Here is a 13,514-nt window from a genome sequence, read left to right as displayed (position 1 = left end):
TTAATTCGGCAGGCCTCCCCCCTATGACGGGCTACAAACCGATGAATGAGTGCCTGCAAGGAACAGCAGCCCACATCCCTTTATTTGCATAACTAAACTTGACATCGTTTTCTTGGTGGTCTGTCTCCCATGATGGACCAGGTGCTGCTTTAAAAAAAAATCCTTTTTTAGAAAAACATCAGGGGAAGTCGGCAGTGGTCCAGGGGAGCACTTCCTGCTTTCCTCAAGGATGCCTAATACAATTCCCACAGGCAAAAATGTGTAACAAGGACAGCTTCCCTTTTGTGCATGGGTTAATTCCTCCTTTGAGGAGTCAGTAAAAGTCACTGGTTTGCACCCTCATCTGCTGTAACAAACCCTTGATACATCTCATTGAGATTCGCAGTTAGGGGGAGACACCACATTCATGTCTCCACCGAATTGCAATTTAGAATGAGCCAGTAAACCTATTTTGTGATTCAAAAAGACTTTTCTGAATTGCAACCTGGGTTCAATACATTGCAAAAAAAAAATTATAGTCACAAACTAGGGATTTTGCGAACCGTCGCGTTTATGACTGCAAAATGGCTACACACCTGGCTCATAATTAGCAAATGGCCTCAGCACTTTTAAGTGAATTTAACCAATAGGGAACTTGAACAAATGTTAAAAAGCTGAAATTAATCTCTTGTCCCAAATATAGCCTTTCCACCCAATGGATAAATTGGTCAGTGTTCTGTAAAAACACATTTTATTTATCGTCAAAGAACAGACAGAAAAGTAAACATCTACCCAGGCACCTGATTGTTATCTAAAGAGGCAAGTGCATACTTCTGATCTTAGAAGGTCTGAGTCTTCTTGCATCTGAGACATTCATCTTACAAGAACAAGAATGCCATATTAAAAGTTCCCCTACCTTGCTTTAGTTCTCAATTTATGTTTGAATTTTCAATGTTTTCATTACTCAAAACCCTGCTTTCTGGATACTGAATTACTCTTACAAATGAAGCTAAAGAGTATGTTCTAGTTTGGCAATAAATCATTAATAAAGTCTCGATCTAAGGTTTCCGAGACCTCAAGTTCATTATGTATATTTGGAGGTTAAAGAAGACGGGAAAAAAGTTCTCCAAGAAGTCCTCATGAGGCGATTCCCATTGTCCATGTGTAAACCTACTTTCTCCATTTTCTTCATCCTATTGCAGCTCACTAGTATAGCTACTGCATCTCCTGCCATGCTAAGCTAGTGCTCTGAGAATGAAGATTACAGTTTCTTCACTCTGAATGGCGGTATTGCATACATATCATAACTTTCTGTTTTACAAATGCGTCATTTTCTTCCCGAAATTGTCATAGGGCCAGATGTATGAAGCTCAAATGGGTTCGCAAACGCCGAAATTTTATTGCAAACTCATTTGAGCAAAATGGTATGTATGTAGCAAATTTCAGTGCAAAATAGGGAATCGCAAATTTGCGATATATTTGCGATTCCTTATTTTGCGATTGCATTTAAGGAATCGCAAAATTTGCGATTCCTTAAATGCAATGTATGAAGCAAAAAAAATTGCTAATTGTCCCTAAGGACTCACAAATTACCACCAACTTCAAGTTGGTGGTAATTTGCGAATTTCTTGAAAAATGCCAATTTTTGCATTTTTCAAAGTGCCATGTGATACACATACATGCCCTAAGGGCATGTATGTGCACCACATGTGCACCCATGCTTATTTCAGGGGTGCAACAGGGTGTCCTTTGGACACCCCAGCACCCTTGAAATTATTCTCAATTTGCGATTAGCAAATTGCGAATCGCAAATTGAGAATAATTTCACATTCATTCCTATAGGCCTCCTGGCCCATAGAAATGAATGGGAAATTATTCCTTAATTGCGATTAGCAATTTGCTAATCGCAATTAAGGAATATTAAGAAATCGCTAAAAAATAGCGAATGTCTACATACATACCATTTTGCAATTCTCAAATAGCGATTCCTTAAAAATCGCTATTTGAGAATCGCAAAAGTGTATCTTGATACATCTGGCCCATAGTCATTTCAAGAACTTCCACGGAATGACGACATTGTATCAAATGAAACAAATCAGCTTTAATTTAGAGCCCGACCATAATTTCGAACTATATTTCCTTGACAACCAGGTTATGGTTTCTTGATGGTTTCTCCTCTTTTTTAGGTAAGACGTCCAAGGACAGGCTTACACCTGTTCTTTTTTCTCCCTAAGACTTAAGACTTTTTTTCTCAAACACCTTATGGTCAGATGACTGTTTATGGTCAGTTCACAAGATTGTAGTCCCTAGGAGAATGTAAAGTAGTCAACAATGTTATATGATGTGCAATGGCAATATAGTGACATTAAAATGACACTTAACGAGGACCTCAAAATTCTAAAAAGATATTAATGTGCAAAAGATGTGCTGTATAAATAACAAGGAGGCAATTTTAGCCGAGTGATAGAGTGGTGGGCTGTCCATATTGTTATAGGAGCAGGAAGACGACCAGGTGAATACCACATTTAATAAAGAGAATGGACGTTGCAGGTGAGTTAAGAGCCTTTCCAGGCTGGTGGCTCTCACCTCTCTTGAATGGAGGAATAATTGACGTGATTTACTATTTGAATTGCACACAAAGCAAGCTCAGATGGGTTCTGGAGCATTTACTGCCCCCCACGACATCCAGAACAGGAGGCAGAAAACTGACGAGTGAGCTGACCCTGTCAGAAAGCAAGAAAGCACCTTGATGTCCTCCTCATGGTGATCAGATAAGACAAAGAGCAGTTTGCCAAAAGGACTCTATGTGCACAGCAATGTATACAGAGATGCATATTGAAACTATACAAGTGTCAGAAAACATCTCAGAAAAAAAGGGAATGGTAACTACACAGAACACGCAGGATGCTCTACCTAAGAGTCTATGGATTCAAATAGCTATCACTAAGGGACTGTGCTTCTAATACACTGAGAAGAATAAAGTGTTAGGACCATGGCATTTGTGTCAGGCTACCCTCCCTTCACTCTGGTCATGTGCACATGGCATATTTGAGACACTTGTAGCCAACATTGAGACCTAAACAGAGGAGTCGTAGTCTTAACGCGGTTATCTATGGGAAGCTTCGGGCTTCATGAGAACAGAATATATCACCCCCTATCTCTGTGGTGGGACTTGGTATGCACCCCTTCGTGTCTATTGATAGCAAAAATGTCCGGGGAAAAGTACAATGCATTATGCAATAAATGTGCAGAAGAAATTAAAACTGACAGAATGTATTCATGTTCAGTTGAGACTACTTTTCGCACATGAATCGCCTAGAAGATGTGATAGTGAGATGTGGTGATTAATTACGGTTAGTGAAGGATTATCACCTACCGTCCATCCTTAGAGAGATTTTGTACTTGATACAACGAAGGGAAACTGAAGCCAAGATGGTCTGACTCTAGAAGAAGACACGGTCCATAGTGAGAAACGTCCTTTGATTCAATCTTAAAATAACCTACAGCTGTGCGGGCCCTCTGAAATATCTGCTGAGGAGAGTACAAGCCAACCTATCAGCTAGAATTGATACCTGCGCTGCACTAAAACGAGGAACGGTTTCTGTGCAGTATCTGCTTGGTCCTCTCCTGATCCAGGAAGGCCCTGCAGAATACGTCCCAGTGAATTTGGTGTAGATGTAGTGCCAGTGTTGAATCAAATCAATGATTATGGGTGAAACATCTCATCATACCTCAAGTTAGAAATTAGTTCTTAACTGTTTGGCTATGGCTCCAAACAAGCTCTATCAATACACCTAGCGGCCAGTGGTCACACCGCAAAGCGCTAATACACCTCAAACACTGAAGCAATTTTTTTGTCAGTAAATCTGGCCACCCTTTAACTTCGTGAATAGTCATTAATATTGCAAGGATGTGACATGAATTTAAACTATCAAGTGCTAGCATGTCGGGGTTTGTCCACTTTAAAGATACTACAATTGGTTTTCTACACAGAGGGAGTGGATCTCAGAAGCAAACCCCATCGTGCAGCTGGTCTATTGACATTTTTCTGTGATCTTTTAATTGTTCATTTAAAACTTCCCTCCAATTAATTCCTCCCCTAGAGTGCTATAGGGGCTACCATCTGGTAATATGTGAGAAAGAAACAAAGAAAAGGAAAGAAAGATCTTCGAGGCTCTATGTCTAAGAATGTCAATTGTCTATTGTGGGAGGGTAGAAAAACATCTGCCCACACTTTTAATTGCAGCACAGAAAAAATATTTTTCTTCACACCACCTTTTAAATGGCCAATGTATAAAATTACTCTTTGAAGAGTGGCCCAAGAATGGGAGATTGTATTTTGGGTTGGAATGTAGGGGCCCAGAAGTTGGCATCCAAAACCGTTTGGATCAGTTTGGTGTCTTCTGTAGGCAGAGAGGCTGGAGATCAAACTTAATAAAACCAAGTATATGGTCCTGAACCCCTGCCATATGCCACGATCGCACCCAGTCCTCAATGGCATTTACTTGGGGAGGGTCTGTACCTTTGAGTATTTAGGGTACGCTCTCAATGAGCACTTTGGCTGCCCCCCACCCAAATTCTGAAGGGCAAATTTAGGATGAGTATTCTGAGTTTTTTCAGGGATCCAGCTATCGTCCAATAGCCTCTGCACCACAATGTGCAATCTACAAGCTCTGAGGAGGTCTTTATATGGCGCTGAGCTCTGGGGTCATGAGAATGCAAGTGACATGGAGCTGGTGGGGAATCTCTTCATATGACTTCTCACCAATCTCCCCGTTAGCACCCCACTTGTCCCCCTCTTGGGTACATCTAGGATTTAGACCCCTCGTTCATAGAGTAAGACTGAGACCCATGTTGTACTAGAGGTGGATCTGGTCCCCTTCAGATCTAGAGCCCTATTGGATGGGATTAGGCGAAATCTCAAAGCTCCCTGGGGCGCTGGCATCACATGGTTGGGATACATAAAACATTCTTTAACAGAGATTGGGTGTTGATCGAGAGCTCCATAGGTCTGGGAGGGTGGACTCTTTGACCTCATCCTTTTTGGTGTTTAAAGATGATCCTCCCTGGAATAGTACATGGATGAGATTGAGCCCCCGCTATCTAGAACTCTATATATTAAATTTCAGATAGGTACCTTGCCGCTTCGAACACTTACTGCGAAATGGCATTGTGCCTCCTCTGATCCAAATATGAACCGCCCCTTCTGCCAAGAGGCAAAGGAATGTTTAGATCATATACTACTTTTCGGCAGATACTACCATGCTTATAGGAAGAAATTGATCTGGACATTGTGTAGCTATCTGGGTGCAAGGGACTTTAGAATTGTATTAAGGATTCTCAGATCAAATACAGCACAAGCAATTGTATGTGCTGTTTCCCGTTACCTATTGCATATGTGGAAATGTAGGCAGAAAAGTGCTGTCCATTTGACACTAGACTAGGTTTAGGAGTCTTGTGGGCAATCTATGTCTCTATCATGCGATTGGGGCCTATCATATGAATTGTATGTTGACTTTTTGCCATTCACCTGGATCATTAGCAAAATGTTTTATTTTTATGTATTTAATTTTTCATTTTTGTACTATGAATGATCATTTTCTATTGGATTTCTCTTAACATAATTTATTGAGATGATTTAAATTGGTTTTATTGTACGAATGTATCATATTTTATGTGCTTTTATGGCAATTTGTCGAAATGAAGGATTGATTGATTAACTGAAGCCCAGAAGTCGCTTAAAGTATAAAAAAAATCTTCATTTTATGGGTCTTCTCATCCCAGAACTCCTTAAATTATAACCCCGACACATTCACAGCGCCACCTCTCCTCATCCAAAGGAATATATTTTGGTAGCATCAATGAATAACATGTAAAAAAAATCTAGAGAAATCCTTGCCGTCTCTGGCACACCTATCACATCGAGCAGCAGGTACAGGCAACATCAGCTCTGGGTATACTTTGCAAACAAACGTTGTCCCAACAAATATCCCCATAGTTTAAGGGGGTTATCTAGGAGGCCTGCTGTACAATAGCAGAACCACATGTCTTGATGCACAATGCACGAGAAAAGCCTTATTTACTAAAACTGAATATACGCTTTGGCCAAATTCATCAGGGGTGCCAATGTCAAAGCAGTGGAGGTGTGGTAGTCCTACAAAACTGCAGCTGCTCAAGGTGCATTGCCAGGGTTTTGTGTCATTTGTAAAACTACAACTACAGCAAATGTTGCTGTTCAGGGTTGCACTGGCATTGCACTAAAGGTGTAGATGGAAGTCCAGTCCACTGATGAGGAGCATTTGTGGGGGACATTTATGGTGCTCAGCACTTGAGTGGCAGACGGGTATAGTCTAAGGTGCACTTCAGGAGTCTGGAGTCTCTGGTGGCAGAAGAACAGTGGGTTCTACATTTCATTTTTCTCCATTCTCAATTGCAAAACGAGCTTCGGTCTCAAGAGGCTCATTGGGTGCTGATGATGGTGCAACGCAATCGCTAACCGCCGCAATGCCACAGGAAGAGAAACCAGCATCCCTCGCTAGAACCCATATCCCAATTCCTCTCCCCATCCTTCCCCTGTGCACAAGTCCAAGATTCCATGGTGCAAAGATGGGACTGTGTCCAGTGAACCCACACTACACAGGAATCTCGTTGTGAGGCGGACCCAGGTAGCCGGAGCGGGAAGACAGATGGACCCTTGCGACTCACTGCTGGAGGACTCTGAGATGATGTCATCAAGGACTGCGGTTTAAGCAGAACCCGAGACAGCTGCTGCTGGTCCTTTTTTACATTCATGCTGCAAACAGCCTGCACCACCGGAAGCTTGGGCGCACACATCCCCACTACTTAGACAGCCCAATCCTAAAACAATTATTGCACGAAGAAATGTCATCACGATTTTCCAAAGCCTGTTAGGCGAGAGACACCGGAGCCATTCACATATGCCCATCAATGACTTACCGGCGTCCGATTTTTGAAAAGAGGCTCGCTATCCCTTGCCTACTCGCCATAGAATAAAGCGCAGCCTTTACTAAGGGATATAGCTCCCCACTCTGCCTCAAGCAGGAACCGGCGCGTCCCAGATGGACATGCTCAGAATTAAGCAGGTCAGGCTCCTCTCAGAGAGAGAACTGTCAACCATTCGCCTCAGAAATAGGGGATTGTACAGAATCAAAAGCAGCAAAATAAGGAAGTAACGCCCGAATTAAATGACTACAGGTAGCTGGTTCAACGTCAATTTCTACCGGATGAAATGAAAACGGAAAGCTAGCGTAGGCGAGGGTGCTTGTGAATGGCAATCTGTCATAGGGGAGGGTGGAATGGGTGACCCCTTGAATGAATGAAAACTCCACCGCAATGATTCCCTACACTGAGTGCTAAATAAACCCAAAACAACCCCCCCTGGCTGCTTATTGCTGAGGCATCTGCCACCGTCGTGTGCTCAGAGCCATGGGACAAAAGGACGGGTAGAAAATGGGGGGAACCCCGCGCCCCCGCCCCTCTATTCCACGGGGATTGTCCCAAAACGCGCTCATCCTGCACTGCTGCAGCAATTCCCCGGGCGCCGAGCGAAGGAAAAGGGACGCACCTGCTGGCTCGCCCGCTGGGCTCTGGCTGGACGGCATGGCTGCCCCTCGCGATCTCAGTGGGCGCCGGCGGAGGAGACGTGGAGCGACTGCGGCGTATTCAGAGCTGGTGTGAAATTGACTATTGTTGTCATCGTCACAAAAGCCCGCAGTTCGCACCTACATAATGAAGGAGCCCTCCTCGCCACCGTCAGACGGGGGCCAAAGACAATGGGAGGTGTTTTTTTTCCTGCACAAGCAGCGGCTACCCCAGAAGCCACGTACGCCTGGCGGCAGCGCCGTTGACACGCCGCACGCCTCAGGGCGCCTGCTCCTTTGCCTTTAGCATAGCGCAGTCATTTTCACCCAATCCGCAGCGAGTGTCTTGCGCAGCTTTGCAGAGTCCCTACTCTGTCTGTATAGACCCAGACGTGCCATTCCAGCCATATTGGCCAGAGTGACGGGCGAAATGGGAGGAGGGTAGCGGCTGGAATTAAATATAGACTGCTGCATATGAATCATTTGGCCTTACAGCGAAAGCCTCTAAAAATGAATGGGATGGTAGTTTGATGGAGTAGAATGATATTGAAATTTGGATAGTAGATACAGATAGAGCTTTTGCAATAGATTCCAACATTATAGATCGAAAGGCTGACATCTAAGATTGCATTTAGATGCTTTAATTGTACTATGGTCTCAACAGGAAGCACACAGATACTCTAATAATTTCCACTCTGAGACAGTTTCCTAATTTAAATATCTATGTCCAATTTTTTTTTCGCTACAAAGGAAGAGAGAAGGGGTATTGTATTGATATACGATCCACAGCCCGTCGAGAAATACAAAATTAATGAAATATGTTTGTAAAAACTGGATAGATAGATAAATAGATAGATAATGTATAACATTAGTCATGTACATCGAAATGCTCGTTTAGAACTCATTTTCTTCTACAAACAATGGAATTAAAAGAGGAAGATTAGAATAGGCAAATTGCAACACTTATATAAATAACACTACAGATAGATAGACATCCATGAATAACTGGATATGATTACTAAACGTGCACTGAGAGATGCCAACAGCATACACGTACATGTTAAAATGTGAATTTTGTTATGACAAACATGACAGTGTTTCTGTCGACGCTTCATTTTGAAAGATTGCTTACTGCAACAACGTTTCCAACTCCAATTTGCAACATTAAACTTTTTCTTCCAAAATGAAGATCTTTAAATATTTATAGAACAGCTGGAGATTCTTGTACACAGCACTGCGCACACAACCTGAACAAAGATCCCCGGTGACATAAAAAGCCACAATGTCTTATTGCAAGTCCCTTCAAGGTGCCCGAAACGGACGGATCCACTTATCACGTTACAGATTCCTATATACATAGGCAGGGCTGTACATTAGATGGCTGGCCACAAAGGAGATGGTGAGCGTGGGCGAGAGCTGTGCCAGAGTGCGCCAGCTAGAAGACAGATGGACAAAGAAGGGCTCGGGTGGGTGAAGGGCAGCAGTGGTTGCTGTGCTGCCACATTCTGAATGCCTGCGGCCATTGCACAGTCAGTCCCGGCAGGCACAGTAGGAACCCTCCGCATTTCGTGTTGCTAGGCTCCCATTTTTAGAACAATAGCTGTAGGGCATTGTGCTATTGACGCTGCCTCTAAAAGCATAACCTTCGACCTTTCAGCACCCCCTAGAATCCACCCCCGACCTTCTAGCCTTCTCATTAATCCCCCTGCTCCATTTCCTGCGTCTTTCTGGCCTCCTCTCCGCGTATCGACAGATTGCACCTTGCATCACCGCAGCCTGCGCCGTACATCACCCGGCACTTTTCAACATCCCTTCAGCTTCCTTCCTGTAACCAGGCACCCTTCTTCCTGCCTCGGCTCCCTCCTTCCTGCATCCCTTCAGCCTCCTCCTTGCGTCCTTATCCCCTTCTTCCTGCCGCCTCGCACCCGCCTTCCTGCATCCCTGAAGAGGCATTCCTTCATTCAGCACCCTTCTTTTGTGCACGCTTCCTTCTTCCTGTATCTTTTCACGACCCTGGCTCCACTCTCTCACCCCAGACCCACGCGGCACTCTCGGCTTCGATTCTGTGTATCCCCTGCCCCCCCCCCCCCCCCCCCCCCCCACACACACACACACCCTCCCCCGCCAGCCCAGCTCCCAGTGTCGCAGTTTCATCTTCGCCAGTGTCGCCAGATCCCCATCATCCCCAGCACACACAGACAGATGCCGCGCGCCATCACCGCGAGCCTGCAGTGTCGCAGCACTGCCCCTCATCAACAAACCACCTGCACCTGCCGAGGGGCAGTAACAGCACCCACACTGCACGGGGGGGGGGGGGGGGGGACCCCGCAAGACTCGCCACCTCCGACGCGCGACCATTGTTTATTGTGGTTCCACCTCAATGGTGCTCCTTCGGGACTACAAAGTCCTATTCCAGCCCACTCCAGATGGGCCTTGGGCGATATGCCGCCGGTTTACAAATCACGACATGTAAATATAGAGTGTGCGGGGTGGCTGGCCGTGCTGTCTATTGTATGCGCCACAGTGAAGTGCATGCGCCCTAGGGGAGACAACACCGGCTTTTGTGCGGAACATTGGGGGGCGGGGGTCAGAAGAATAGCATCCCCTCTAGCCTCCAACGCGCCACCTGCACAGTCAGGACACTGCCAGGCTAGAACGGCGGAGCCGGTATGTGCTTCTGCCTTGATTGACTGCACTGGGCACATGGACTATGTGCAATGTCTTCGGGTGGGAGGCAGTGAAGGAGTTAAATCTATGTGCAAAACTAACTGGTGAGGTGGGCTACACGGCTACTTCCTTCCATCCCAAGATAGACCACTGGGCACAAAACAGACACAGGCCCTCAAGCAAAAAGGTGGCACACAGGAATGTCGAAAGGTTCACCAGTCCTGTAAAAAAGTATGTTTCATCCCGCTGTTGACAGGGCAGGGGTGCGAGCAGCCAATGAGCACACGTTTCCTCTGTGTGCTCTCTAAGGGAGTTTGGCATGTCTGCATGAGCACGCACCTCCACCTCACAGCAGGGCACGCCAACCTTCATCCTCAGAGAGCAGCAGAGCAGATGCGAGTGTGGCAGGCCAGGCAGCCCTGCAGGCAGTGAGAGAAGTCGGGCCCCGCTTTGGACGTACATTGCCCCACTTCCTCTAGACATGTAGCCCTCTCCCACCCACCCAAAAGAACATAAACACATCTAAAGACGCCGGACAGGGAACCTTTCCAGTCCAAACACAAGATCAGTTCATACCGCAGGAGCACAATGCATCCTCCACAAAAGATCCGAGCGCCCCCAAGCACACAGGAGGTAGCCCCCACCCCATCCCGGACAGGCAGAGAGACGAGCAGCCTGCGTTGCCCGTAGCATAGCATCCCTGACTCACCGCCGGTGTTGGTCCTTTTGGTGCTGGTGGCCTCGGTGGGGGTCTCCAAGGGCCTCTTCCTGGAGTCCGGGGGCTCGGAGTCCATGTGTGGGGGCTGCTGCTGCTGGTGGGGGCTGCCGCCGGAGGAAGCGAAGATGCCGTTCTGGTGCACGGAGCCTCCTGCCATCATCTTCTTCAGACACACATACACACTCACCGGAGGAGGGGAGAGGGACCAGGGAGCAGGAGGGGGTTGGGGAGGCACACACTGCCTCCGATCAACCACAACTCGCCCTGCTCCTCCGAAATCCTTGTAACTCACCCCCCCAAAAAGCCAAGGCAAGCAGTCCGGAAGGGGTCACTTGGGCCCGCCTGATTGTGCTGGAATAACAAAGGGGAGGCAGCGGCAAGATGCTCAGGAGGCACAAAGGATCCTACCGTGGGCAGGCAGCGGACCGCAGGGCCTAATATCTAGCGGGGATGATGGGGGAAGATGCGGGGCAGGGAGGGAGCAGGTTTAGGGAGCGTAGGGAGGCGGAGCCCGGCAAGCAGTACGCGGATGCAGCTGGAGTCTGCTGCTGCTGCCTGGGGCGGGTGCGGGTGGTGCATCCCTCGCAAGCGCCTGGGAGAGAGCAGGCGAGGGCTACGGCCCTGACGTCACGGCCCAGGGAGGATACGCCTTCATCATCGCCATTGGCCACAGACTTTCACATTGCCCTGTCCCTTGCTCTCTCATTGGTCTGGGGAACGCGGAGCACACTGGCAGAGGGTGAGATTATTACAGTCTTAAAGATATCATTAAATATTACATTATTAAAGATACTTCTCACATGTTAAACACTATACATCTTGACGAGTCAACACAGATAACTCTTGGTAAAATGTTAAAGGAGTGAAACAGTGGTTACTTTATTGGAGACGAAAATATTATTAAATATCCTTGCAATTTGTGACAGAAATCTACCTTGGTACCCCGTTTATTGTCACCAGTTTCTGCACTCCTACCAGCCCTGTTCCACAACTTTGTAAACCAGCGGACTTCCACTGTTTGGCAGTCGAGGACCAACTGCCAGTGCTGGTCACGTGAGTAACGTTACACCCATCACTGGTGCTGTGCACCACAGCACTTGCATCCTCACCCCCACCACAACCTCGACCCATCCATCCAGTGGAGGTGCCAGAATACCATATTGCTGTGTTTGTTATTGTGTTCCTTTTGCCTGCGTTGTTTTGATTCTATGGCCTACTATTTTTCGCCAGGAAGTTCTTTAGTCACTGTAAATGTGTCATATATACTCATATATTTTTGTTTGTACATTCTGTGTTCAATAATGTGTGCCTTTTGCCTGCGCTGTTTTGACTCTACGGCCTGCTACCTTTGTTTGCTCCTTTCCTGTAACAGTTTTTTCATGTAACGTAACTAGTTCTATTGTACAGTGCTCTGACACCTTCGGGTAAAGTCTGCGCTTTATAAAAATGCATTAAATAAATAAATAAATAAATGAATAAATAAATAAATAAAATATGCTGTAATACACGCAATGAAAATGGGTCCCAATCCCCGGTTTGAAAGTACATAAAAGTCTATAATTGGGGGGCGCAGTGAACTCTCTGTCATTGCAGCTGCAGCACTATTGCTAGCTACGCCCTTGCATCCATCAACTTCACCCGACCACAATGTACATCACATATTCAGCCAAAACCACGCAGGGCAAAGACAATGCTTTCTGTCCCTTTAAACACTACAAGGGTACAACATCCAGTTTGGGAGTTCTTAGATTGTAAGATCTCAACTCCAGCCTTGAGCATCCGAATATTGTACAGTACATGGGATTGTAATCCCTGTATAAACAGCAGTCTCTAATTTATTTTAATCAGTGCCTTGTGACACACTCAGTCACCAATTATAAAAAAGACATCAGAACTCAACTATTATAAGTTATTACATTCAAGTTCTGACCTCACAATGGCTGCTGCCAGAGCCAGCCGCCGAAGTGAAAGGCAGGTCAGGTCACAGAGCATAATTAAAGCAGCTGTTGAAAGCAATAAAAACACAATGTTGCTTTTCTTTCTTCTGCTTTATTTTAATAGCCTACAATGACATGTAGAGAGAATATGTTTATTTTTGCACCCCTTAAATCAAGAAATCTTTCTGCATGTTTGCACACAATCCCGGCAATTGCAGTTAAAAAAAAAAATCCTAACAAATTAATTTGTATTGAACTGCTTCTAATATCTGTTTGCAACAAATATGTAACTGGTTTTTGATGTCTTTAATTTTGTACTAAAAGTTTTATTTTTTCCCTTCATGTTTGCAGGCATACTCACTCTTTTCATATGAAAGAGCTATGCACCAAGATTTTAAGTGGTCTGTTGAAAAAGTGATGGTGTGACCATGTATTAGATGGAATAATGTATCCCCTGGCATTAACTGTAGTGTAGCTCCTATTTTCCCAATAGGCTCTGCGCATTGGAATAGTGCCTACAGCAGTAAAGGCCTAGGCCAGACGTTAACTAGGTCTACTACTGTCGATACTAGACTTAATTTTTGGGTTTGCCAGCTAAGCTCAGAGTTCGCT

General features: G+C 45.6%; 1 protein-coding gene across 2 annotated transcripts in view; it reads right to left on the bottom strand.

The window, feature by feature from the left end:
- The window catches only part of NOVA2 (NOVA alternative splicing regulator 2), a 196,700-nt gene extending 185,183 nt beyond the window's left edge, over positions 1-11,517 (bottom strand). Inside the window, exon 1 of one of the 2 annotated variants that reach the window (XM_078662190.1) lies at positions 10,957-11,517. In XM_078662190.1, the coding sequence (XP_078518316.1) occupies positions 10,957-11,125 (169 nt within the window). In that variant the 5' untranslated portion in view covers positions 11,126-11,517. Of the gene's footprint in view, positions 1-7,564; positions 7,753-10,956 lie in introns of those variants that run through there. The other variant, XM_078662191.1, reaches the window with a different exon arrangement.
- Positions 11,518-13,514: the final 1,997 nt, after the last annotated feature.

Source organism: Lissotriton helveticus, chromosome 9 (genome assembly GCF_964261635.1).
Source record: "Lissotriton helveticus chromosome 9, aLisHel1.1, whole genome shotgun sequence".
Taxonomy (NCBI): domain Eukaryota; kingdom Metazoa; phylum Chordata; class Amphibia; order Caudata; family Salamandridae; genus Lissotriton; species Lissotriton helveticus.
The sequence above is the reverse complement of the archived record's forward strand: the minus strand, read 5'-3'. Positions and strand labels throughout refer to the sequence as shown.